The 26,965-nt window shown below is 40.9% G+C and overlaps 1 protein-coding gene and 1 long non-coding RNA gene across 3 annotated transcripts in view; both read left to right on the top strand.

Annotated features, from left to right (window-relative positions):
- Positions 1-11,035, top strand: part of LOC118773776 (ephrin type-B receptor 1) — a 189,053-nt gene extending 178,018 nt beyond the window's left edge. For both annotated transcript variants that reach the window (XM_036522857.1, XM_036522856.1), the window contains exons 13-16: positions 3,796-3,945; positions 7,690-7,883; positions 8,474-8,629; positions 10,486-11,035. In XM_036522857.1, coding sequence (XP_036378750.1) covers positions 3,796-3,945; positions 7,690-7,883; positions 8,474-8,629; positions 10,486-10,594 — 609 coding nt within the window. In that variant the 3' untranslated portion in view covers positions 10,595-11,035. The remainder of the gene's footprint in view (positions 1-3,795; positions 3,946-7,689; positions 7,884-8,473; positions 8,630-10,485) is intronic.
- A 206-nt stretch (positions 11,036-11,241) lies between these two features.
- LOC118773067 lies at positions 11,242-16,724 on the top strand. The gene is made up of 2 exons (XR_005004721.1): positions 11,242-11,680; positions 16,387-16,724. It is a non-coding gene; the product is annotated as an uncharacterized LOC118773067 (long non-coding RNA).
- Positions 16,725-26,965: the final 10,241 nt, after the last annotated feature.

Raw genomic sequence — 26,965 nt, 5'->3', positions numbered from 1 at the left:
CAACGTGAGATTGTTTAATTAACAAGGATGGCATTTATCGATTTAAATTACGTTAAATGCTCATGACACATCACAGCTTTTGTGAGGTCTGTGTTCTAAATGTTATTGTTCATTGCACTCAATCTAACCTAAAAGTTTATTCTCAGTAATTTTAAATCGATCTAAATCGAACTAAATTTAGCTCAGTTTTGTAATTTGAATTTTGTAACACAAGAAAGCTATAATGTGAAACATTTCAGAGAAAGCTTTGGGATTACTTGCCACTTAATTGTTCAAATTGCTATCCTTGTTAATTAAACAACCTCATGCTGTAGCTTTCGCAGTAGCGCACAAACTACAGACAATCTGCGCTGTTTCGCGAGTATAATCATGTACTCTATTTACGCATTGCTGTCAATTATTGTGTGAATTATTTGTTTTATTGTTAATCAAGGAAGATAAAGGGGAACAGGTTGAATGTAATGATAGATTTAAAGGTAAAGTTTCAGCTTCCCCTGTTTCCAGCTCACCAGCCGCCACTGCTGTGTGTGTGTGCATGCATGTCTGCATGCACATGTGTCTTTATGCTTGTTTAACACTGGGAGGAGACAGTGCAAAATGTCTGTTTTGGATAGTAGTTCTGTGTACATTTGTGTGTGTGTGTGTGTGTGTGTGTGCAAATGTGTATTTACAACTGCATACATATGAGTATGTGCAGGTACACCTTGTTTGGTTGTATATGTGTATCCATGTACATGCATTCCTGTCTGTGTGTGTCTGTGTGCCTGTGTGTGAGTATGTGTTTGTGTGTGCGTTGCCTGGTTTCATTGCTGTGTGGAAAATGGTTGTTGTTGGACACCTGTGCTACAGATTGCCTAGCACTCACTTTCAGAGCAGATACAGCTGCTAACATACAACCCCCCCTGCCACCCAACCAAAAGGCCCTGTCACCCACAGACATTACAATGATTGCTTTTAACCTGACAGCAGCCCGACAATTCCCTGCAAAGCCCCTCCACAACCGTCAATCAAAAAGAAAGAGCCAAATACCTTCTCATTATTTATGGGCCTCTGCTGGACAGCTCCACAGTGACCCATATGTTCTAAACAAGGTGACCTTTTCGCCAGCACACGCTCCTTCCATCTCTGCTCAGAACAGACAAGCTTGCTTTTCATGTGTGGTTTTAACACCACTTCCTCCTGTAGTACTGCTTGCCATCATTTAAAATCTACCATACGTTCTTTCTGCCCCTTTGAAAAAAATCTGTTTTATCAATGAATGCTGACTCACGGCATGGAGGTGCATATGTTGTCACTCCTGGTAGCATGTTCCAGTTGACACTCACGTTATTGGTACATTACATTACATTATTGACATTTAGCAGACACTCTTATCCAGAGTGACTTATATATATTACAATTTTTAAATGTTGCTCAATTATACAGCTGGATATTTTCTAAGGCAATTCTGGGTTCAGTACCTTGCCCAAGGGTACAGCAGCAGTGCCCCAGCCGGGAATCAAACTGGCAACATTTTGGTTCCAAGCCCTGCACTTCACCACTGTGCTAAACTGCCACTCTGTTGTACTGTGCAGAACCAGATTAATCCTTCTTTTCCTTTCTATATAGAGAAACACCATCAGCAGAGCTGAAACTGAATCTGAGTGGTTTCAGAAATGTGAAGAAGAAGTCATGATCTCTCAATTCTCGAGTTTAATAAACAATTTTCATTTTAGTACAAGAAAAAGCAGTTTCATAGTAGACGGTTAAGAATGATTTTGGATTCTGGGACCTCATCTTGTATATGCTTAGTGCATCACTCCCGCTCCCTCTCTCTACCTCTCTGTCCGTCTTTCTCTTTCTCTGCCTATAATACCTATGAGGTAGATGGACCGAGGGTTATGTGTTGAGTATCTTCATCCTGCTTAACATGCATCTGCTGTCAAACCATACAGCCAGACTTCACACGGTATGTGTGGTTTTGTTCAAAAAACTAGACTCGCTTTCATTCCGCTAACACTTCTTTGCATGCCTGTGTCCCTCAGGCTACTTGACGCCCAGGAGTTATTAAAAACCCAGGCACTTTTTCATTATAAACGATATACGCTCCTCTTTTGTTTGTCTCTGCGTTTCAGCAGTTTGCTTATTAAAACTGGAATCAGGCTTCCTTCACCCCATAGCGTTAATTATTGAGGATCCGTATGCTGGCCTTAAAGCAGCCAGTCATGAAATTGTTATTACTTTCAAAGACTTGACTGGTGATGCCTCCCCTGCTGCAGACTCCTTACATGGCCCTAGCCATGGAGCTTATTTCAGCAGTATCTCAGGGCAAGGTGACACAGGAAGTGATGTCATAATGCAATCAGGACGAAGAATAAAGTTCTCCGCTTGAAGAGCTCCAACACACTACAGCGGCAACACACTTCACCAGGGTCGGCCTCTGGACCAAATGTCTCTGCACTTGCACTCGCAGCCACCCTCACGAAACAAGATATGCTGGTATCAAAAGTTAAGAAAGGACACCTGAACTTTGGTGTTCTGAAACTCTCTGCACTTTGGCATCTACACAGAGCACACATAAGCACAATAAGACCGTAAGACACTGTCCAGGTGTGCAGCGGTACTGCAACCTAAACTCGATATTCCCATGACGTACAGGGGCAAAATGCAGAGATGTGGAAGTGTAATGTGGAGAACAGACTTTCCCGTCAGGAATTCAAACCTCATCTCAAACCTCCGGCTGTTGGTGCCGGTGCTTATAAAGGATTTGCTGCATGTAAGACGGAGATAGACGTGAGCAAGAGGTTTGGGGGTGGGGGGGGTGGTTGGGTTTGCACGCCTAACGTTCCTTTGAAACGAGGCTTATCTGAAAGTGAACACGTCGAAACTAATTGGCATGATTAAGGGAGCACACCTCCTGGATATGTACAGAAAATCACCGCGGGGTTTTCATAGGAATGCCGGGAATCTTAAACGAGTTCCTGTCAGTTCTCATGAGCGGAGCGACGCGATGCGCCAAGGGCACAGGTGCGATCTCCAATTACCGATACGGAGAGACTTTTGGGTCTATCTTTTTGTCTTTCTCCTTCATCCTGTTTTTCGCTCCACATCACACATCAAAAAAAAAAAAAAACAACAGCAAGCACAGCAGTACAGCAGAGAGGTAGACAGAAACAGATACAATTTGATCTTTAAAGGGATAGTTTTGGTTTCTGCCCTTATGGAAATGGTGTGATGTTTCATTGATAGAGAGCTGAACAGGTTTCTAAGGACAGCGCTGTGTGGTGCTAAGAGGGGGCCCTCAGCGGTTATCGTTTTAGTACTCTCCGACACCCTCCGCCCCCTAGGTTGTGCTAATTAACATGGAGCAGAATCCAGCTGGGCTCGGGGCTTTGGGTCATCATATCCCGTGTGGCACGGCATCCCTCTAAGGCGATGAGTTCGTGAGACTTAAAGGACATATGGAGGGAGAGTCCTGCATGCTGAGAAAAGCTACACCATCTTGCGGTCTGGCTCAGCCAGTGGGAAGGACTCTCTCTGACGTGGGCTGACCTACCAACTGCACACGGGTGTCTGGGCATAATTTTTTTGGACCGCACAAAGAAATGAGAAACCCCAAACTGTGATAAGACTCAGTTCTGGCAAGTCTTAGGGATGACGGAACCTCATAGCATCAGGGCTCCGTAATGCCAACAGCTGCTGAGCCAGTGGGAGCCGCACAGAAAGATCCAGCTAACCGTGCACCTGTCTCCTCTCTCTGTTTCTCTCTTTCTCCCTCTCTGTCTGTCTTTATCACTCTCTCTCTCTCTGTTTTAGGGTGGCAAGATTCCTGTCCGATGGACCGCCCCAGAGGCCATCGCCTACAGGAAGTTCACCTCTGCCAGCGACGTCTGGAGTTATGGAATCGTCATGTGGGAGGTGATGTCGTTTGGAGAGAGACCATACTGGGACATGTCCAACCAGGATGTAAGTGTTTTAGAACACACTTTTTCCTTGAAAAAGTACTTTTTTTATCTACCAAAACAGGACTATAGCACGAATAGGATCCCCATCATGGAACACAGATTTCATGGCTACTCTGCTGTGGAATTACAATATTTTTATATGCTATTTTATGCCTTCATTTCATTTGAAGATCACAGCCTGAGTACTCTTAAAAAGGTCTAAGCTGGCTGATTGCAGAGCATTCATTGTTTCCTCGCAGGGTCGTTGATTCTGATCATTCCGAGTGTTTAGTGGCATTTTGTAGGAACTGGTCTGTACTTTTTTCCTGTGTTCATTTAAAAAAAAAAAAGAAAATCTACACAATACTATCACCTCACAGCAGAAAGCCTTTAGCCAGCTGCTCCAGCCAGCTTCCTTGGAGTGTCATCCTGCCGCTCCAGCCAGCGCAGCAGATGTTCCATTCGCTGATCCTGGCTGTGGGAAGAGGAGCCTAGCAGGACTCACCCTCTCTCACATCCTGCCGTAGTTTTACACATGTGCACGCGCACACACTCACACACACACACACACACACGCACACACACACACACACACACACACTCACAGTCTCCTCTGACATGGTCGATACTTGGACAATCGCTTAAAATTGGATAGATGGTTAAATATATGCAGAGATGCTTGTATAAACCGTCCCCTAATGATTTAGAGTGTGTGACATTTTCATTTGTTGGTCATTTATTTGCACAGCTGGGATACAAGTGCTCTATCTATTATATTCAGTACATTTGACAACCCCTCCCCCTCTTCTGAAAAACAAAACAATGTGATATCGCTTGGGTTTTCCATCTTCCAATTGCCCTGACAACTTGACATAAGCCCTGATGAGAATTTACATAGTGTATATACAAACAAGTGGCCTTTCTCATCAAGAGCAGAATATACCATCAACTCAGTCTGTGGGGTCGTTGCTGCTGCACAAAGTGAGCGGTACAGAGTCTGCCATGCTCAACGCTGTGTCCACCACCATACACAAAGCATGAACAAGCACCACAGCATCACAGTAATACCCAAGGCTGTGTCCATCTCCATTCATAAAGTAACATGAGCATTACAGTATGCATAAAATGGTTGTGAAGCCAACACTGAATCTGTTAACATGTGCTATGTTACATTACATTACATTACCTTACATGCATTTCGCAGACACTCTTATCCAGAGCGGTTTCCAGCACAATAGAACATAAGTGTATCCATTCAAATTAAATGATTAACAGTGTTAGGCTAGCAACACTACCAGACCAGTGAGTGTGAACATAATGTGGTAGGGCTTGAATGGCGTTATCTTGTGCAACCTGACTAGACAACGGACGCCAAGTACACTATGATAGTCACTAGAACACTGAACCTAAAATACATCAAAATACTACACATAGGGGGAGGGGATTGAGTTGGAAACAAGATGATGATGATGATGATGTTTGATCCAGTGGATCCTGATTGGAGTCTCACTGATGTGCTCTGGAGTGTGTCTAATGCCTGTTCTTGATGGCTCAATGAAAGGAACCTGCACATCCCTATGAGTGTGTGGGCCACCGGAGAAGCTGTGTCATGGGACTCTCCTTTAATTTAACTCAGTTGTTAATGAAGGCAGGTGTAATTAAATCAGTGTACCCAGAAGGATGGTTTCCAGCCATGTCACCTTAATTTGACAGACACATAACACTACTACCTTCCACCATAGGTAGTCCTGTGGGGTTCTTGATCTATGACAGTCTGCCAATTTCAAACTGTACCATAACTTGAGCAATAACTTGAATATGATTGAATTGAATATGATAAGAAAGTCCTTGCGGCAAATTCAAAGCAAACACTCGAATGTTCAAACAAGTCCTAAAATATCTACAGGGTGCAAGTCGACAGAGACATCCAAAAGTTTAGAAAAATAACAGTGAACACACTCTGGACTGAAATTTCCTTTGTCTTTGTTTTATTTTCTTTCCCTCAGTGCATTTTCTGAATCTCTTTTCACATTCAACCATTATAACGTCTTTGCACATACAGTATGTGCTCCATGTGTAATATTGCAAGGATAAAACAAAATGGTTCCTCGTTAGAAACCAATAGGACGATGAAGCATCACTACAATATCATAATGCAAAACGACACGGGGAGAAAGCTTTGTCTTGGCTGTCTCTCGTTCTCACCTGAGACAGCCCAAAGTCCATTGGCCCTTTGTTTATTCCAGGCAACATATTGGCTGCCGCGCTCACCACCTGGATAGAGCAAAGTACACGCAAACACGGACATGCACACAACGATAAGAGTGGTGCTGATTCCGTGGAGTGTTCCCTCTTGCTCCTGTGATTTCCCTGCAGATGTTGCAGTGGAGAATGAACACAAACACCCCACAGCTATCCAAAACATAGCCTAAAGGTACTATATTTGTATTCACTCTGTGCAGATGAAAAATTAACAATTAAAACAAATGAAAAGAAAACAAATTCAAATAAGAAAAACCAAGCTACCAAGCCCCTGTGCCCAGTATGATTGATAGAGGCATTCAGACAGGGTTGTAGGAACGCAGACAGGTTCCCACTTGTGATAGTTTGACCAGCAGTTCTGATGTAAGCTGTCATGAGTATATGAATGGATCAAGCATTACATAGTAAGATGGTGACATTACGCAGACAGAATGCTGTAGGTAGCATGTAGGCTACGTAACGCTGCACCAATGCACTGCATGTAAATGCAATTACTAAAGTTTCTGGATTATTCCAGTGATGTTGACAACCTGTGGCACATTACAGATGTCTGTTTGATGATACTGCCTAAGCTCATTGTGGGCGGGACAAAGAAATTTATGTTTGCAACATATCCTCTTGTATGCTTCTGTCCCACCCCAAACGACGATAAGAAGAGCTGACATATCAGATAGCAGCGAGCCCTCTCCATCTGCCACTCTCCTGCAATCAAGCCTTCATAGTCGGGAGATTTTAACACAGATGAGCCTGAAATGACTCGCAGTTCATTAAAGTCCCCGTCTCTTTTTTTACGAGCAATCAAGCGCCGGGACGCATAAGGAGGCTCTTCTGTGTGTCTTTATAGACTCTCCCGTCTCTTTTCATTGCTTTGTGATTGACTGAAGGCTGCTTAGAGTGCTATTTGTGTCTCTGTTTGTGCAAAGTGATATCAGCAACAACAGTAGTCACCAGGGGCATACAAGTTGGCACCAAACATCCCTTTTCATAATTTTTTTAAGACATTAATTGGATAAAGCTTCACACCCATTTTTAAAACTGGAAAACAACAGTAAAAAAGGATACTTTATCATTACCTCTTTAATGAATCTTATTAATCTGCTTGTGTTGTGCTGGGAGACAGGAGTCACTAAGTACATGGTCTGTGGCATATTTAAAGGCTTATTTCATGTGCAGGACTTTCTTTATTTTTAACAGGCTGTGTTTACGGGGAGACAGACAAAGCAGGCAGAGTAGTCCCAGCAGAGAGGGCGAAATGTTGACTCGCTGCCAACAGTTCTGGTGGCAGAGCCTAACTTTGTTTTTTTTTTTCTTTTTATTGAGTGAGATAGGATCGTTAGAACGATGCGATTGTAATCCTGTTGCAGTTGGCACTTGCACTCCCCCCACAGTGCCATCTGTGCCCTTTCTGCCCGTGTTGTCTCAGCGGGGCGATGAACTCGGAAAGGCCTGGATTGATCCCTAACCCCAACCCTGCCCGTTTCGCTTTCTGCCTTTGCTCCCTCAGGTGATCAATGCCATTGAGCAGGACTACCGCCTCCCCCCACCCATGGACTGCCCAGCCGCCCTACACCAGCTCATGCTGGACTGTTGGCAGAAGGACCGCAATGCCCGGCCCAAGTTCGCGGAGATTGTCAACACGCTGGACAAGATGATACGCAACCCCACCAGCCTGAAAGCGGTGGCCACCATCACAGCGGTGTAAGGACCAGGCACTCTCATACACAAACATGCGCACAAAGAAAGAGAGAGAGACAGAGACAGAGAGAGACATTCATGGTGACTATCAAAGAAAGAGACAATCAATGTCATTTGGGGAGTTTCCATGTGTCATCTGTAGAAAGTATCTCATGCAATTAAATTTGAGCCCACATCTATGCCAACTTTCCATACAATTGATTCCTTACCAACCGAACAGTGCTTCACCCAGTATGATGTGCAAGCTTGAGAGAGGGAGAGTTAAAAGTGCGTGAGAGAAAGAAAGAGAGAGAGATAGAGAGAGAGGGGGGTACATGGTGACTATCAAAGGAAGACATCTACTGTATCAAACACTTTTCTACTCAGAGTGATTTGATCATTTATCCAGCATTGAAATCAGAGAGTGACAGAAGACATGCATGATTTTATTGATTCCATTGTTACCACTACCAAAAAAGCCAAACTCTGTAGATTCTAATATGTCTATTGTGAGTATATCTCAAAATAACTCCAGTTGCTACAGGGCATGGGTGATGCCAGCATGAACATGCTAATTCCATTAACATTGCACTTCTGCTCCCATCTTCTCCTAGGCCTTCTCAGCCCCTGCTGGACCGCTCTGTGCCGGACTTCACCACCTTCACCTCGGTGGAGGAGTGGCTGGGTGCCATCAAGATGATCCAATACAGGGACAACTTCCTGAGCTCCGGGTTCACCTCCCTGCCACTGGTGGCACAGATGACCTCAGAGTGAGTGTCGCCCCGTCACTGTCTGCTGCAGACCACCGCACCCTATGGCATCTCTGTGACCTCTACCTGGAATGTTAACTGAATACCAGTTCAACAACACACACACAGTACCAAAAAACAGAACAGTTTCATTGCTCTGTCCTGCCAAGAGATATCTTTAGATACAGCTCTATGTCTTGTTTTAATAGTGAGAAATATTTCTGTGCAATGCTTAGTAGCAGAGATTTCTCACCATATCCGTGCATATTCTGTGTTTGTAAGGAAGCCGTATCTGAATCAATGCCAGTCCAGTTTGTTGAAATAAAAACACAGTGGACACAGCAATGCAAACATGCAGAGCAGCATTTGATTAGAAAAGCCAGAGAAATAACTTCACCCGGGAGCCAAACTCGTGGGTGGGATTGGAGCTGGCTTCCTTGGTAGACAAAAGAAACTGAGAGCCGGCCCAGTACCTGTCTGTCAGATGGAGAGACACGTAATCTCAGTTCTGTTAGCCAGTCCTCCCTGGGGGCGATAGAGGGAAAAGAGGGAGAGACAGAGGAGAAAAGGGAAAAAAGGAAAATGCAGGAGATGGGAGAGAAGAAAGAGTGAGATGGACTGGCAATGTGAAAGAGAGACCGTGGAGAAGAAGAAATAGGTCTGTGATGCCTTGTCTATTACAAAAACAGAAGGAGCTGTAATCTTAATGTGGCTTCAGACAGTCTAATCTTTCTCTGGCTTCAACTATAAACAAGCCTGATTCAAACTGACTGTTTGTGGTGGCAATGACTTTGCACTGGAATTTATCATGGTCAGCACATGACGCAGTAGGATGTCAGAAAAAGATATTTACATGAAAAATGAAGAAGAAAAAACCTTCTGTGTCCTATTTTATGTAGATACATGATATTCCATTAGCAAAAGCACAATATCAATATTATCAAAGCCTGAATTGCTAATTAGAAAAGGCCTAAAGTACAGCAAAGTACTTTACAAAGTACATTACTACAAATTCATTACATTACGTACATGGGCAAGTAGTTACAGTAGTCTTGAATAGATCACATTTTTATTTTGTATGCTGCCCCTAATGCTCTACAAATACCATACTTCCACTGTATAGGTTATCCAGTCTGAGCTTTTATTGTCTTGGATTTATTGTCTTTATTGAATTGGGTCTGCATGAACTGGGGGGGGGGGGGGGGCGAAATGCCATCCGGTTCCTTCAAACTGGAGACACAGATGGAAGGCAAACACGTTTCTGCCATGAAAAAAAAGAAAAATCCGTCTGTGCTGTAAGGATAATTGAACCGCACTTCAGCACTAAAGGAAGGAAGTAATCCTTTGTGCAAACCCTGACGTGAACACGCTGTGCCCTGATGCATGAAATCCACGTGGTGGCCAGGGATTGGCTGGGTCAGCCTCGCCAAGGCGCTTTTTAAAAAGCCTGTTTAATTTGACAGAGCAGCGTGATGGTAACAGCCCCTTTCGCGAGACCAAAGGATTTAGTGTCTGGGGGTCATCAGAGTTGATCAAATAAACGGTTGGGTTCCTCCTTTCACAGTTACAAGTCGGCAACAATTCCCGACGTGCCTCGGCCAATTACAGCTTTCATTTTCGCCGGCGTGCGGGTTGTATTTGCATAAGAATGTCCGCGCCAGGTAGAAACAGTCAGCAAGTGTAGTTATATTTATCTTTTAGTTCCACCACCCCACAGTCGAACAAAAGGATATGTAAATGCACCATTCTCCAGGGGGACAAGGCTTCGGGACACACTACAACGTGCCGACTCGATGAATTTCAGACGATATTGTACCTGCCATTTGAAATGTCACGTCTGTGTGTCTTTCTTTCTTTTCTTTTTTTTTATTTGGCAGGGACCTCCTGAGGATAGGGGTGACTCTGGCAGGGCACCAAAAGAAGATTCTCAACAACATTCAGTCGATGAGGGGACAGATGACCCAGTCGCCCACTTCCTTAGCGTGACTACAGGAGGAGCTGTGCGGAAGTGACCCCTCGAGGAGCCCCAGGAAGACCCCCAAACTCACAGAGCGCACCTGGGTCGAAACAATCACCTTGATTTAACACCATGCTTGATACATATTGATTCTCGCACATCACATCACAGCCTCCCTGTCATCTACAAGGAGGAGCTACGTAGCCAGGACATGGGACATGCTAAGTGAAAAAATAAGGAAAACATATATACAAGACATATCCATGAAGATCTGTTATGGAGTATTGCTGACTTTGGGGGGTTCCTCATTCTGGGAGTTCATTCTATTTTTTTTTCAGCTGGGAACTTTGAAGAAGAAGAAGAAGAAGAAGAAGAAAAAGAAGAAGAAGAAGAAGAAGAAGAAAAGAATAACAATAAGAAACCCACAGCTACAGTTTTCTTTTGGTTCGGTTTTGTTTTTTCTCCAATGAATGCCGAAATCTTTTTCTAAATAAATTATTCTTTTTCAAGAAATAACTGCTTTGCAATGAAATCCAGGTGGATGGCATTGCCAAAGGACAGCTAAGGGTGGCTGTGGCAGGATTTCAGATCCATCTACAAAATGATATATAAATATGTATAGAAATCAATATCAAATAAATAATTTAAATAACTCTTCATATTGAAGGTGATATGTAATAAATATATGTATACTTTTCTCTGCTTGCATTTTTGGCAACTATGTGTTTAACTGGATTGCAATGGACATTTTCAACCCTGCTATGCTCTTTTTGCGTGAAAGTGATGCTTCTGTGACAGCAATGAACACATTTGCTTGGTTGAGCTCACCATGAGGGAGAATCAAAGACAATGGAGATCAACACGGATCACAACGGAATCTGTTAAAAAAAGAGGATTTACCGTGTATTACAAGACAAAGGAAAACTCTCTAGTGCTACAGCCTTTTTGAAGAAGACAATATTTAATGTGGGTTTTGTTCCATGCAGTGGTTTGTTGGTGAGCACTTACCTATGAGAACTGTTTTTTTTTTTTTTTTTGGATTTTTTTTTCCTCTTTGTGCCGAAATGCTCAGAGGTGTATATTGAAGACAGCCATTCCTACGCTGTGGCTCTCCGGTATGTATATCTATGGAATGCGCACACATGCAAAAATGCACAGACACGTGTTTATGTACACACACACACACACACACACACACATTGATTGCATGTAAATATGCACATACACACACACAAACAAACAAAGAAGCACACACATACACAGGGGAGCAGCAGGTCCTGTAACAGAGAGAGGAGAGTAAAAATTGTAAAAATGCAAAAATTCTGATGTAATAGAAATGAAATATGTATGTTATCATCACAATTTCCCTGCAAATTCTGCTGAATCTCTGAGTTTGAATCCGTTTCAGGTCAGATCCCCTGACCTGTAAGGTTGATGATATGCTGGGTTAGGAACAAAAATTAATTCACTGCTCTTCATTTTGTGTCTATTGTGTAACATCTGAAATAATCATTAAATATTAAGTTTCTTTGTATCATGTTCACGTTTGACAAATTTTAGTTCCAGAATATTTAGGCCGCCTTTGTATAATATATGCGACATTGTGACATTTGAGCCCTTGATTCAAGTTGCAGATTAAAAAAAAAAAAAAAAATCAACAACTTAACTAAGGATATCTATTTGAAGAGGTCTGGTTGCACCATTGATTGAAACCATCATTCTCTATTTCTTGAACATCTCCGATATTTCAGATATCCTGGTCATTCTTCCTGGCTCACTGTATTGTTCTGTGGTTTCAAAGATAACCATTTCACAGCTGTCAAAGATTCTAGGTCAGACTACTGCCAGGACAAGCATGCTGGTCCTTAAACGCAGGGCTGCAGAAGCAGAGTCTGTGTTGTTCATTGAACACTACAAATATGGATCATCTTGCATGTGTGGTATATTGACAGATGCCCAAAAGTCACGCTTGAAAGCTGTGAATGTAGCTACATCATCAGAAAAGTTTCTTTCCATAATCTTAAATGCAGCTCCTAGTTAGTGTGCAGATACAGGTGTGTAATTGTTATTATTGTTTTTTCCTGAGAGAATTTAGAGGAATTCATAGAAGTGGTGTGCTTAAATCCTGAAGAATCATTGTAAAATTTGCTCAGGCCTTTAAAAAATATTTATTTCTGTGATTCATTTATTATAGAAGTACTTTTTATATGGTTGTCTAGGGCTGTAGATAAAGGATAATGTGCAGTGATCATGACAAGTACAAATTTAGTAGGCAAGCCAACAAATCCTGGGACATCTCAGGTAATAAATATATGGCTCCACCTGTACAACATTTTCACAAAGTTTCAGTAACATTGTACTTAATCAGTACTACAATGAGAGCCAATCATGTTATAACCCAGGCTGTCTGATTGTAAACTGAGTTGTGTTACCTAGCAGCTTTGTGTCTTAGTCAATCGCCTTGAGTTAATATGGAAAGTTGATTGTCAGATTTTTCAAGCATCAAAATGATATCAATGGAATTACATCAAGATGCTTTTAGGAATCTTTAGCCCCATATAGAGTAAAGATCGCCTTTTTCCCTACATCCTGACACAACTGTACCAGGGCTATTAGGAAAAAATGACACACTTTCTCATATTACTCCAAAGCCACACGTGATGGACATAGTTGTCTCTAACAGCTGCGGGATGCATTTATTTTATTGTATGTTTTTTTTTTTTTTGGTTTGTGGGGCCATTGTGGGACGAGTGAGGGATGAGTTGTCGCTCTAATGAAAAAGAAGAGCCTGGTGAGGCCTGGCTCCTAATGAAGAAAGAGTGCGGGGCTCTGCCCGGTCCTGTCAGCGTGACATGCGAGTCGGAGCCGGCAGCCCCCATGGGGGCCCGGCCCAGAGCCCGCACGGCGCTGCCGCGGGGGGGAGCGCCCCCGTGACTGACAGCTCCCTGCCCTGGGAGCCCACAGACGGGGGTGGTGATGGGTTGGGGGGGTGGGCTCAGAACAGGGGAGAGTGCAGACTGACTGATGAGACAGCAAATTCACCTGCACACCTGCCGCCCGCATTCAGGGCCCCATTCATAATCACACACTTGTACACACACGAGCTCACACGAACACACACATGCCCCAACGAAACCGGAAGTGGGTAAGGTGCTTAACCAGATTTGGATAACCTGAATAATGTATAAAAATATATGTAGCATAATATGGGATACGGATGTCAATTGAGAAAATATGTATTGTATTATAAATCCCTTCCTACACCCACAGAGTTAGAGAGAGAGAGACTAGTCACGTAGTTTTCTTCACAGTCATTGGAGCATTTTTCCCAGCACTGAAGTCAGAGAGTAGCAGAATGTACGAATGACTTAATGCTGTTTTTATCAGTTCCAAGTATGTGTAAAGTCTGACTTTGGATAAATACAAAATCATAGATACCACAAGTCTTATTACCAGTTGCCATAACATTGCAGGGGAAAAATCCAAGGGCAGAGTTACAAAGTATTGTGTTTATGAGCCTGTAAACACGAGAGCAGTAACGATTGTTGTGCAGACTCACGGACCACACATACTGTGCAGGTCATGCTGGAGAAGCTGGCATTGCGTATTTACTTTGAACAATGATGGAAATCACAAGGTTTAGAGATCGTCAAGCCGGTAACCACTTGTTTTAGTAGTCCAAACAAAACTGAACAGTCATCTGCTCTGCTTGGTCTGCTGATACAATGTTGAGAATACAAGCTATCAGCTGAACTGATTGCTCTTTAAATTAAACCATGTTTATTAACTGGCCTGTGTCCAAGATGTGGGATGCCACACTGTGGGGAGTTCAATGGAAAATATGTCACCCATCTTAGCCGCCACCCCCTCAGGGAGCAAGGACATTACCGGCAGAGCTGATCTTCATGAAGCCATGTGTCGGCAGAACATTTCCGCTATCTATCCACGAGCTGCCGATCCATTTGCCGTCTATCTGTCCACCTATTCATTTTTTAATTAACACCCATGACTTCCCCTTGTGCAAAGCAATTAGCGGCCTCCTGACATGGTTCAAAATGTCCCGGGAAATATTGATCGATGCATCCGCGGCAGGGCCTTGTCCGCGACCGCGAGTTTCATCACTGTCGTAATTCAGCTTTTATCTTTTTAATTAAATTGATAAAGCCTAATGGCATACATTATCTCTTCATGATCTAGTCCAGAGATGACGAAGATTTTTAATAATAGACCAGGTTAATGACTCGAGGTGGATGGCTGCCTTTGCATGAATATCCAGACAACACAGTCACTAGAAAAATATGGTAATTGGTAATGGTATACATATTGAACACAATTAGCAATGTGATATAATAGATGGAATCAGTACAGTGATATGCACGTGTGTGTCATGTTTTTGGGCTTGACATGGCAAAGCAGAGAGATCACAAATGGTTATGTGCAAAAATTAATGAAGGCGTATTCATTTTTACTACCTTTAAAAATGATATTGTTTTGTGTAATTAAGATGTACATTGAAATGAGAATTTTGGATGTACAGATGAGAATGAAAAGATTAATTAATCCATATTATTGAAAAAAACTGCAAAATAATATTTCTGTTACAATAAAGCACTGGTATGCCTGTTCTTGTTCTCTGTAATAAGTTTTGTTTTCATTTTTAGTGAGTAGAGTACTGGGCTTATTGGACTTTATCGTAACACCAATGCTCAGATTCAGTTCAGTGAAACAGGAAATAGACTAATGCCATCGGAAAAGTGTCTTATTTTGTAGTGTTACAAAATGATGACTTGCTCACATAGAAAATGGATTCCAGCTAGTGAGTACATACATTTAAAGAAATGTGCACCTGAAAGAAGACAATTTTATTTAATAACTCAATCCTGAAAGTGATATTTTCCCCTGGAAAATAAATGACCTGAAAATGTGTACAGGGTGATTACCTCATATTATTGTGTTTACATTATTTACAATTCCTATTTCTAAGAAGTGTACAAATAAAATAACCTTAAAATAAAATCTTAATTTAAATAATTGCCTAATCTAATTTGTTTCTAAGGTAACAATTTGAATTCTGCAGCTCATTATTTCAAAACATCCAGAGCTTAATCAAAAGTAAGTCTGGGGCAGTTGTTTTTTTTTGTAAATTCATAAATACAAGATAATCTGAAAGAAAAACTCACGAGGAGACCCATCCACCTGCTAACTAACACAGGTGGACACCTAAGTGCTGCTGTGGATAACATTCGGTTCTTGATGTAAGAGCGAATGTTATCTGGTAGGCTTGTTGCTCTGTAATTATCAGGCAGTTGTTTTCAGAATATATTAGTCTGAACAGAGTTATTACAATTGGAACTGCCAAAGAAGCTTTCCATTTCATAAAAGGCTGTAGCCTTTTCCACCACTGACAGTCTGTCGTGCTTCATGGGTTCTGTGCACTGCTCCCCTGTCAAGATGTCAGTTTCCTGATGCCTATTTCCTTTTTTTTTTTAAAACTGGTTGCCAATAGCCTTGTTATGAAGTTTCAGATCCAAGACCACAAGCAGAGAAGCTCTGTTGTCTCCAGACCCATATTTGCAAGTCTGGAAGGCTTGCTGATCAATCAGCAAGCAAGACTGGAAACTACACATTTCACAGGTCAAATGGTCTTCTGTTTCAAGGACCTCTTTGACTCAAATATTGAAATGATGAACTTTTCAGGGTACCTGGCACCTTTTGTTTTCACTTTTTGTCACAACCATATAACAATAAGGAAATGTCCTCTCACAAACCTGTGTGTACTTTTGTCCCCCCCCCCCCCCCCCCCCCTTCCATTGTGTTACAGAGGACTACAGGAAACGGCAACACCCTCCCAACAGCGGACAGGACCACAGACACTGCTGTGAGACTGAGAGCACCTAGCCCCTCACTCACCGTGGATATGACCTTTGACCCCAGCACCCCTCCTCCACACCAACCACAGAGCCTAGGCCACCACAGCAGTGCCAGCATGACAATTGGCGAGCTCACTGCACTGTACATAGTGAATAATGGGACAGGATGTAGTTTTTTGTGTCACTGTACAAAGATTTGTTTATTGTGATGAGTATGTCAGAGTTTGTAATTGTAACTTTCTGAAAATATTGTACTAAAAATGCACTCAATAAAGATTAATCAACTTGAGCAATTGACTCTTCAAAACATCAGTCTGGTGTAAAGACATTGAATGGCTATTTAGTACCATCTCCAATAAACTGACAGGCAACACTATTTGTCACAGTTCAATGTAGCTGTATTATACTTTTTCAACAAAAAGGCTCTTGATAAGCATTGAGGTAACAACAAAGTATTAAAAACTCATAAAACAACACTTTGTTTAAAAGGGATCTTTTGCAACTTAACTCATTACCTCTGCTAGCATAGCACAGAGATACATGAAATGCATCTCATTCCCACATCACTACCTAGGACAATGCAAAGTGTCTGCATTAAATTTAATGAGAAGCATCTCCAAATATTGTAGCAACAGAAAATGTTAGATGAGACCACATTCTGAATGTACTCAGCCTGAATTTGCTTGAGATCATCTTAAGTTCAGTCAAGCTGTTTTTTTTTTCCCTGACATTGTTTTGTATCAACATAGTATGTTGAGCCACTACAGAACCAAACTATACAAATGTACAAGCTGATAAAGGATGCATTCTCGTACGCTATTCTGGATGCAGTTATGAGGTTTGGGGTTCACACAATCCAATTTATGTCATTCTTACCAATTTCAGAAGCATGTGACTAACATTCTAGAAGTCTCCACCCAAATGCTGAAATGCACTCTTGTTGCAGCTTGGGGAAAACAGGCTGTTGACAGAATGTGATTTAACGAGCTTATGAGGTTCACGAAGAAAAGTATTTTGAAACACATACTTCTGCTTATGTGTTTATAATCGCTCTGCCAGGAGGTTTATACCAAAATTAAACCGTGCAAATCATGAACTGTGCATTGCCTTACAGTTTTTTCTCTGTATTTTTTGATGTTGAGGCCAGATCAGCACACTGTGAACCTAAACTATTTCCCCTAAGGCAAATTTATATCAGGCACATTTAGGTGTCCTTTGTATAAACCTCATTTTTTTAAATAAAAAAACAAATGAAATAATACAATGATAATCTGAAATGGATTTGCTCTCATACCCACCCAGAAAAGATTGCAAAGACCCATGAAATAATGAGCAGAATACAATGTATGTGCTTATCAATGTAATAATCAAACAGAATTTCCTTTTAATATGCCAAATATAGAGGAACGGCATAATCAATGAAGTTTAAATATTTGCAAATCATGTCCAAATAGTTGTTAAATAAGATAGTTGCTTGGCTGAAGTCAAATGGGCTGGTGAATCCTTGACTTTTTCCCAGCTAAATCACAATGATTCCACATACAGCCAATGTTCTATAACTTCGCTCCAACTTTGGGATAATTACACAACATTTCAAAAACAGTCATCAAACAAACGAAAAGCAAAGCCATTGTAATGCCATGCGTTAACTGAATTCCTCTGGCCCATCAATCCCCTCAATGTGAAGTACCTGATCATTGTGAATTCATTAACAGAGAGGATTCTGGGGGATTATCCATGAGCATAATCACCTTTAATCAACGAAGCACATTATTTTTTATTTCAAATCCCTGGTGGAAAGACTTAACAAGAGAGGTCACACGTGACAACTTTACTGTAATTGCATTTCTATAACTACAGCTATTGTCAATTATCCTTTTTAATGACTATCTATGGCAGTAATTACCTTGTTGCTGCGGTAACTATAGCAGGAGTCCTTTTACCTTACTGCCTTAAATTACCTCATATTAAACACAGATATGTAATAAATAAATAAATTCTTGCATAAATAAATAAAGTACCGGGGGAGCACAGTTTTCAGCCTGACTTCATCTCTGTATAGGCCTATTGGTTTTGATCCTGCTCTCACAAGCTAACCCCTTTCTGGTTTGTGACAGGCTTATATCCATGGGGAATTTCAAAGAGATGTGTAGTTTTAATTACGTTTAAAAATCCCTCACCATTAAATTGATGCTGTTTAGCGCTGTCTTTTAAGTCTCACTAATCAATGTTCTGAGAGCGATTACCGAGCACAGCTTCGGAGTGAGACTTCAGAAGCGGGGAAGCTGCCGTTAGTATCTGGGCAACTCTGATAATGGCTGAAGCTACATGAGCTGAGTTTTACAGCGCATAAAAGTCTGCTGTTCTCCACTGAGAGCTGCACTTAACTTATTGATATATGTACATGCTAATTATCACGGCACTGTGCAAATGGCTGATGTGTCCTGTATATAGGTACTGTCTTCCACATTGCTTTATTAGATGCACTTTGTCCTCATTCTTCGTAAGTCACTCTGGATTAGAGCATCTGCTAAATGACAAAATGTAAAATGGGTACAGACCACTGGTTTTTCTGGTGGATAAACCAGGAACAGCTGTCCATGGTCAAGTAAAAGCTTAGACACTATTATTGGCAGCTAAATAATCAACATTTTTTATTTCTTTTTTATAAATTACATTTTGTCCTGCCAGCACAATTGGAATACATTTAAAGAGAGCAATGTGTTGTTTTGGTTAAAAAAAAAAAATTCTGGAATGTTGTAGGTAAAATTGTCAGCACTGCATGAAAAAGAAGACTCTCCCAAGCCTGATTGCTCAAATGATCCATAAAACAATGCGAAAAGGAGGAGATGAAGCTTAAATAATTAAATAGGGATGAATTGTTTTGCTCCCTTGGGACCCATTGCATGCTTGCCTGTTGTAGTGCAAAAGATCAAAAAAAAAGAAAAAAAAAAGCCTGAATTATTTGACACAGACCAAATACCATGAATCCAATGAATTAAAAAGCCTTGCTCTTCACCCTGACTCTCACAATAACATTAAAGCTTCCCAGTGCAAAAGTAGAAATAGAGAGTCAAGATGGCGTCTTTAGTCTGCTCAATTAACATCTATGGCCAGGGGCAGCGCTCTTGAATCACTTGATTGTTCTTGGCTGCTTTCTTTACTAAAAAAAGAGATAATTATTCATTCTAAATATCATAAGCATACTTAATCCAATCCATGCTGAACTGCAAAGAAAAAAAAGGTTTAACAACAGGTGTTATAGTAAGTTGAAATGCTTGCTTTCGTTTTGATGTTTGTTTTGATGCATGTGTTTTTATTTGTCCATGCTTAATAGTGTTGGCTGGGAGTCTATGTGGTGTAAGACACCCTCCAAGCCTCTGTTTGCCTAGGATTTTCTAATGCGCCAGTCACATCGTTTTATATTCTCTATCCTCAAGTCCACACTGTAGCGTTTCTGCATCTGTTTGGTGAAGGCTTCCTCATATTTGGGTTGGTTTTTTGTACAAATCCTCAAGGGTTCCACATCAACGTCATTAGGGGAGTTTCCATTTGTCAACTGTAGAAAATATCTCACACAGTTCAGTCAAAGCCCAGAGTAACTGGCACGCCCATGCCAGCTTTCCATACAACAGACTCCTTTCCAACAGAACAGTGCTTCACCCAATATGCTGTTCAAGTTTGAGAGAGAGACATTTATAGAGTAGGTGAGTGTGCGTGAGAAAGAGGGAGAGAGAGAGAGAGAGAGAGAGAGAGAGAGAGAGAGAGAGAGAGAGAGAGAGAGAGAGAGAGAGAGAGAGAGAGAGAGAGAGAGAGAGAGAGAGAGAGAGAGAGCACAACCATTTCTGCATCATTAGCAGTTGTTTATCTATAATGCTGCGTTTGGCACATTGGATTTTTTTGTTATCTGCGATGCACTCAATTTACTTGTTTTCTTACATTTGAGTTCACATGGGTTGCAAAAAGAAACATGAATAAAATGCCATCAGTGTGATGATTGTACAACAGAGCATTAATAATAGATTAGAACTTGAGCCAGCATATTGCTCCTGTCATCTCTGGAATTTAAATTAAGTTATTTGCAGGGAGCAGAGGAGGTCGTTGTGTCCCCAGCACTATCAGTGTGTCCATCTCTCCCAACTATTTGGAGAACCTACCGCACTTGTGCTTTTAACGTAGAAAATAAGTCAAATGCCAAATAGCTGTGCATTTATATTTTAAATAATATTTAACTCAGCTTCAGCTATATTGATGCCAGAAGTTGAACTGTGTCAACATGCATCCAGGCCTGTGTATTTTTACCAGATCCTTAGGGTCATTCATCCTCTCTCCTTACTGTTATGCTGTGCTTGAACATAGATTTTCTTATGTAACTGTGGAAAGAGGAAGATAAGAAATAGCAAATACACAAATACAGCAGAACCCCAATTATGTACACTAATTACTGGGAGAACTGTGCTGGGTAATCAAAATTCACTGTTAATTGAAAAAGGCATTTATTGAACGCACAATAGCAACATATATTGAAAGGGGGATGGATAATTTACATACCCTTGCTCAAGATTGTTTGTGAAACCAACTCTTTTGGTCATTGTCAAGAATTAACGTTATTCCTCACAAATCTGCTAGAACCCCTAATACTGGCCTTTGCATCATCCAGCATCATCCAGCATCATACACCATATAGATTTTCATTTGCAGTTCTGTTTTTTATCAGCTACACAACTCTTATTGCACCACAAAAATAAATGTGTTTTAATGTTTCATGCCATAAATTGAAGCTGAGCCATGATCACCAGAGGGTCCCTTAGGTCTGCACATGTATGTGAAAACGAATCAGCAACTTCCACTTTCTTTACATTTACAATTGATTAAATTACAGTTGATTTAATTAAATAGTTAAATGGGTTCATGGTTAAGTGAAGTTCTCTGTAATTTCAAAACATCATTTTTAACAGTAAAGCATATTTCCCTAGTATAAAGGGCCAAAGACAAAAGTTTGAAACTTGTCATTGCCTTTTTGTTATTGCATGATGTATACAAAATCACAGCACACAACCACTGTGTATATGCTGAACATCTTAAGAGAATGTTCCAATGCCAATTATAATCTACCTCATCTACCAATTATAATCTACCTCATCCATCAGACTATTATGGTTTAAGTCCAGGGCTACTCTTCTTCCAGACTCTTGAGACATACACTATATGAACAAAAGTATTCGGACGCCTGACCATTACACCAACAGGGACTGTAATGACATTGTATTCAAATACATATGGAGTTGGTCCCCCTTTTGCAGCTATAACAGCTTCCACTCTTCTTGGAAGGCTTTCCACAAGATTTTGGAGTGTTTCTGTGGGAATTTGTGCCCATTCATTCTGTAGAGCATTTATGAGGTCAGGCACTGATGTTGGACAAGAAGGCCTGGCTCGCAATCTCCGTTCCAGTTCATCCCAAAGATGCTCGATGGGGTTGAGGTCAGGGCTCTGTGTGGGCCATTCAAGTTCTTCCACACCGAACTCATCAAACCATGTCTTTATAGTCCTTGCTTTGTGCACTGGGCACAGTCATGTTGGAATAGAAAAGGGCCTTCCCCAAACTGTTGCCACAAATTTGGAAGCATAGCATTGTTCAGAATGTCTTGGTAAGACATGGAAGCTTTAAGATTGCCCTTCACTGGAGATAAGGGGCCTAGCCCAAACCCTGAAAAATAAGTGTGGCCAAATACTTTTGTCCATATAGTGTATCTATGTGTGTGTGTGTGCATGCGTGCATGCATGTGCATGCTTGCTATGCCACACTGTAGATCAACTCATTCACCATGCATTCGTGCAGATGTCAGTTTAACTGTGAATCTATTTGCTGAATATTCCCCCTCTTTTTGTCATGAAACATCACACTTGGATTATGATCATATTTGGAATATTGCTTTCTGAGTGTATTATTTGCAGGGTCATACTCAACATTCTTGTGTATTTTTAATGACAATGGAATATTAGCGTTTATGTAGACATCATTGCCTGCATCATGAGTTCCTCATTAAAGTGTACCATGGAGATCATTGTTCTCCACATGATACAGGCTTTAAAGCCTTGTCAGGATATTTGTGTTTCTTTTTTTTTTTCTTTTTCATTCCAGCTTTTAAACTGTAATTGGACTCACCGGATCAGAGATCTGTTTTCATTAATCCGTGGCCATTATTCATGTCAATTTACACACAGATACAGTGGCACAAAGCACCTGGTGCAGTAATAATTCACTGTGCACTGTGCAGCCACCACTAAATCACCCTTTGAGCATAAACATCTTAATTGTTTTATTTTAAAACTTAATTTTTTGATTGAAAGGTCTGAACAAATAACATCTAAAAAATATATCAGCAAGGTAGGAGGAAAGGTTTGAAAAATAAAATGTACATGCCTCAACATTGTATCCTCTTCATGACTGCAAGTGTAATGCCTAATTTCTCACTTAAATACATATATCACTCAAAGTGGATCAAACACATTTTTGGCTCTCTGAGGACCATATGTAGTTTAATTAGGATGAATGTAATTAACAAAGCTCTCTACCGCAAATTTATGACTCAAAGTTTTATGAGGAAGTTTGCCAATGTCAAAAAAACCCTACTTCTGAGAAAATTGAAGAAGCTATAGCAGGCCTAATCCATCTTAAATATACACATAAAAAACGAGTGTTTACCTGGAGCAGGAGGTGAGGGTTTTGGGGGTGGGGGTGGGGGTCAACAAGCCCCATAAACCATAAACAACCAAAAAAAAAGTTTACCTTTTATCCCAAAAGCATTATGTTGTTATTATATTATTATGCCATTCCTTATATCTCACTGTTTTCAGTTTGTCATGGCCCTTTTTTGTTATTTAAAGAAACCTTGCGCTGAATCAAACAGCGGATCACGTTAATCGGTGTGATTGCCAGTCACTGTACCATCATGTCCCGCGGAGGTGACAGCACAGATCGTCCCACACCTTTTCGGTGTGGGACAAGCAGGGGGTTTCTTTCAGGTGCCCTGGGACAGAGCCACCAGCAGCGCTGTCGCTCAGAAACACGATTGAAGGAGACGGGACTCCTTTAAAGTGACTGAAAAAAAATGGATTTCCTCCCAGCAGCGGTTCATTTCGGAGACGCGCACTCTAATAGTGCAAGCGCATGATAAAAAGATGAAGTAGAGCGGCGCTCTAATTGGCCCCTCTCAGGCTGATCCTGTGGGACGCTGCCCTCCTACAGGAATTAATCACGCACAGAGCAACTCTTTAAGTGCGGACACTTTTTCGATTTCTGCAAAAATCAATGCAATATTTCCCACAATAAACGAGGTCAAAATTTTGAAAGATCGACAGTCAAGGTCCTTCCTTTGTATCCCCAATTAAACTCCTCAAAGAAACCTCTTTGTTTTTGTTTCTTCTAAAGAATGTCTGAAGAAGAAATGCCTTATCTTTTTCTCCTGCTCAAAGGGGCTCCTTTCTCTCCAGTGTCCCCTGCTAAATTTCCACAGCACAACGCGACACACTGTGTTTCTGCAGCGTTCTGTTATCAGCGAGGATATTGGTACTTCATGATGATAACATCCAAGCGTCACAGTGGGGTGATATGGTGAAATGTTTCTTGCTCCCAAAACAGAACGTGGCAAGAGTTGAAAGAGTGCAAGGGCACCCTATATCCTCAATACTACCTTGAAGAAGCCGTAAACACACACACACACACACACACACACACACACACACACACACACTCACACTGTGGTTGCCAGTTTTCTAGCTATACCGTGAACACAACACTGCAAAATCAATCCAACTGATGCATGCAGAGCCTGCTGGCTCAGAGAGCGGTGCTCAAGCCTATAGAGTGTGAAGCTGTTGGAGACGGCTTTTGATTTTCAGAGAAACAATCCTTCATGTCCAGGTATTCTTTATCTGGCTCTGTTCTGTATGGCTGATGAGGTTTCAAAGCACTTCCCCACATAGGCATACAGCTTGAAAACTGCAATTGGATCGAACTGGGTTTTTATACATTCTTTTAACAAGTGTAAATTAAATCTTATGCCAACTGCTGTGGATAGAGCAGTTTTAAGAATAAGAGTTTTAAATCTATTTTAAACACAAAGTCTACAAGATCTAACAGATGCAATGGTACTGTTAGGCAATGGGACTTTTCTTGTGCCATTGAAGTCTTTAAAATACAGAAAACTTTTTAGTTTACTTTTCTGTATACTTCACTTGTTACACTCTACTTTTATTCACATACATATCGATATAGAATTTCAGCTTCACGTTGCTATAAGTTCTCTGGAAAAGGATCCAAATGATTTGTTCACATAAGCTGGTAAATGGAGTCAAACTTCAGCAAGGTATCTGTACATTACATTATTGCCATTTTGCAGACACTCTTATCCAAAATGACTTACATAGGTTACAATTTTTACGTTACCCATTTATACAGTTGGATATTTACTGAGATAATTGTCGTTTAAGTACCTTGCCCAACAATAAATAATGCTTCTCATTCAATATGTATGATGTCGTGCTAAGCGAGAGGTCTCTCTCACCTCACGGGTTACTGGTTTCCTGTCAATTCTCATGACTAGCAGGCCTGTTTGCAGTGGTGGGCACAGCAGGGCTTCTGCAACGTGGGGTGAACCTGATAAAATGGTGCTTTCATGACTATGGCCATGGTTAAGCCTGAGTTCCTGTAGCTTCAGCAGAGGTAGCACAGATGACAAACAATGGATGGTGTATTGGGGCACCACAAGGAGAGCAGGAACAACCTCTTACTGGCCCAGGAAAGACTGTCAGGGGTGTGTTTTTATTGCTTTTGTTATTTGATTTTTTCATTCTTCGTGAAGTGTTTGATATGGAGGAACGGCAACAGCTAACAAATGAAAAGGAAAAAGAAAACTGAAGACATATGGGTAGAGAAATGTTGCATAAGAAAAGGAGAGACCTTCAAAGTAAGGGCGGAAGTGTTGCCAGGTTTTATTTGTTGCCTAATTTCCTACCATCTTCATTTCCTTGACACCTAGGGTATTGTACTGACATTTTAAGTGTTCAAGCAGTATATTCATGTCTTTTTTTTTCTTTTAGTGCTCTTGAACTAACAAAATGGGCCATTCCACTGCCATTATCAGCACAACACGGGCACTTCCTTCCTGAAGTAACTATGACAGGGAGTTTAAGCATTGAATTTTCTGACCTTCCATACAAAGTCTTCCCCCATTGTAAGTGTCCTGTAAGTGTTTTGTCCTAAGATAAATCAGTGTTATGTTGGTTTTTTGTTTTGTTTTGTTTTGTTTTTCTTTCCAGTTTCTTACACATCATAGGTTGGCTAAATAGAAAATTTAAAAAATAATTTGGGCAGATCATAAAAATTACCCAATTGTTATATAATATTTTTTTAAATTTTGATTTTCTTATACACAACAGAAGCAAATAGGTTTGACTCAGAAGCACAAGAAGCAGTTAACGAAGCAATTCAATCAAAGGTAAAAATTAGGTTATGGACATGAGAGCCTCCAGAACCAAGCCAAGACATATGCAGTCTCATGCATATAAGAGCTTGTTAATGGTTTATGGATATGCCACCCCCTGGACCTCATTGTCTCATTATCGGTGGACTGAATCCATAAATAGAAATACTCAGCACCTCTTCTCCAGGAGACTTTATTAAAGGGAGAGACTCGGCCAGTGAGAAGCATGATGGGTAATGATGATTGAATCCCAAAAGAAGACTTAATCACAAGTTCTGATGCTCCTGAGCATGTCTTTCTGGCTACTGAGTCCTTAGCTCCTGAAGACCAGATGAATAATTTAGTAGCCCAAAGGCACCAACTGCTTTAGAGTCTGGACCGTATGACATGGAATAATAATAATAATAAAAAAATCTCCCCTTTCTCATCTTGGGATTTGGTAAATGTTCAATCCTATGGTCATGAAAGCTCAAGCTCACCTCAGAGGAGGAACTCAAAAGTGAATATATTAGAATTTATTTCAGAAACGATGACATATGTTTAATTCAAGCTCGGGGTTTGGCATAGCATTCAATTGTGTCTGTAATGCAAGTTTAGCGGTGCAGTTCCCCTTTCTCCCAATATTCTGTTAAATGCATTACAATGTGGTCTAATGATTAGTGCTACAGACTGATCCAGAGGGTTATAGACTGGAATGCCATTATGTGTTATTAGCTAAACTTACTTTAAAATCTGTTTGTAGAAATTAAATGAAGATAAACTGTAAAATGAATATGAACATTTTCCTGAAATCCTTACTTTCACACACATGTGCATATACACACACACGATAATGATAATATGTCTTGGTTCATGTATTTAGGAGTGTTTAGCGCTTCGTATGGGGAAATTTCACCAGTACAACTGAGGTTCCATGCATTTCCATTAAGGCTCAGTCCCACAGTTTTACATTTTAAATGTTGCACCCTCTATTATAGCAGCATTACAGCTTTTAACAGGAAGATTCCTCCTCCTAAATTCCAAATATTATCAAAGCATAGAGTAC

This window comes from Megalops cyprinoides, chromosome 2 (genome assembly GCF_013368585.1).
Source record: "Megalops cyprinoides isolate fMegCyp1 chromosome 2, fMegCyp1.pri, whole genome shotgun sequence".
Lineage (NCBI taxonomy): Eukaryota > Metazoa > Chordata > Actinopteri > Elopiformes > Megalopidae > Megalops > Megalops cyprinoides.
The sequence above is the reverse complement of the archived record's forward strand: the minus strand, read 5'-3'. Positions and strand labels throughout refer to the sequence as shown.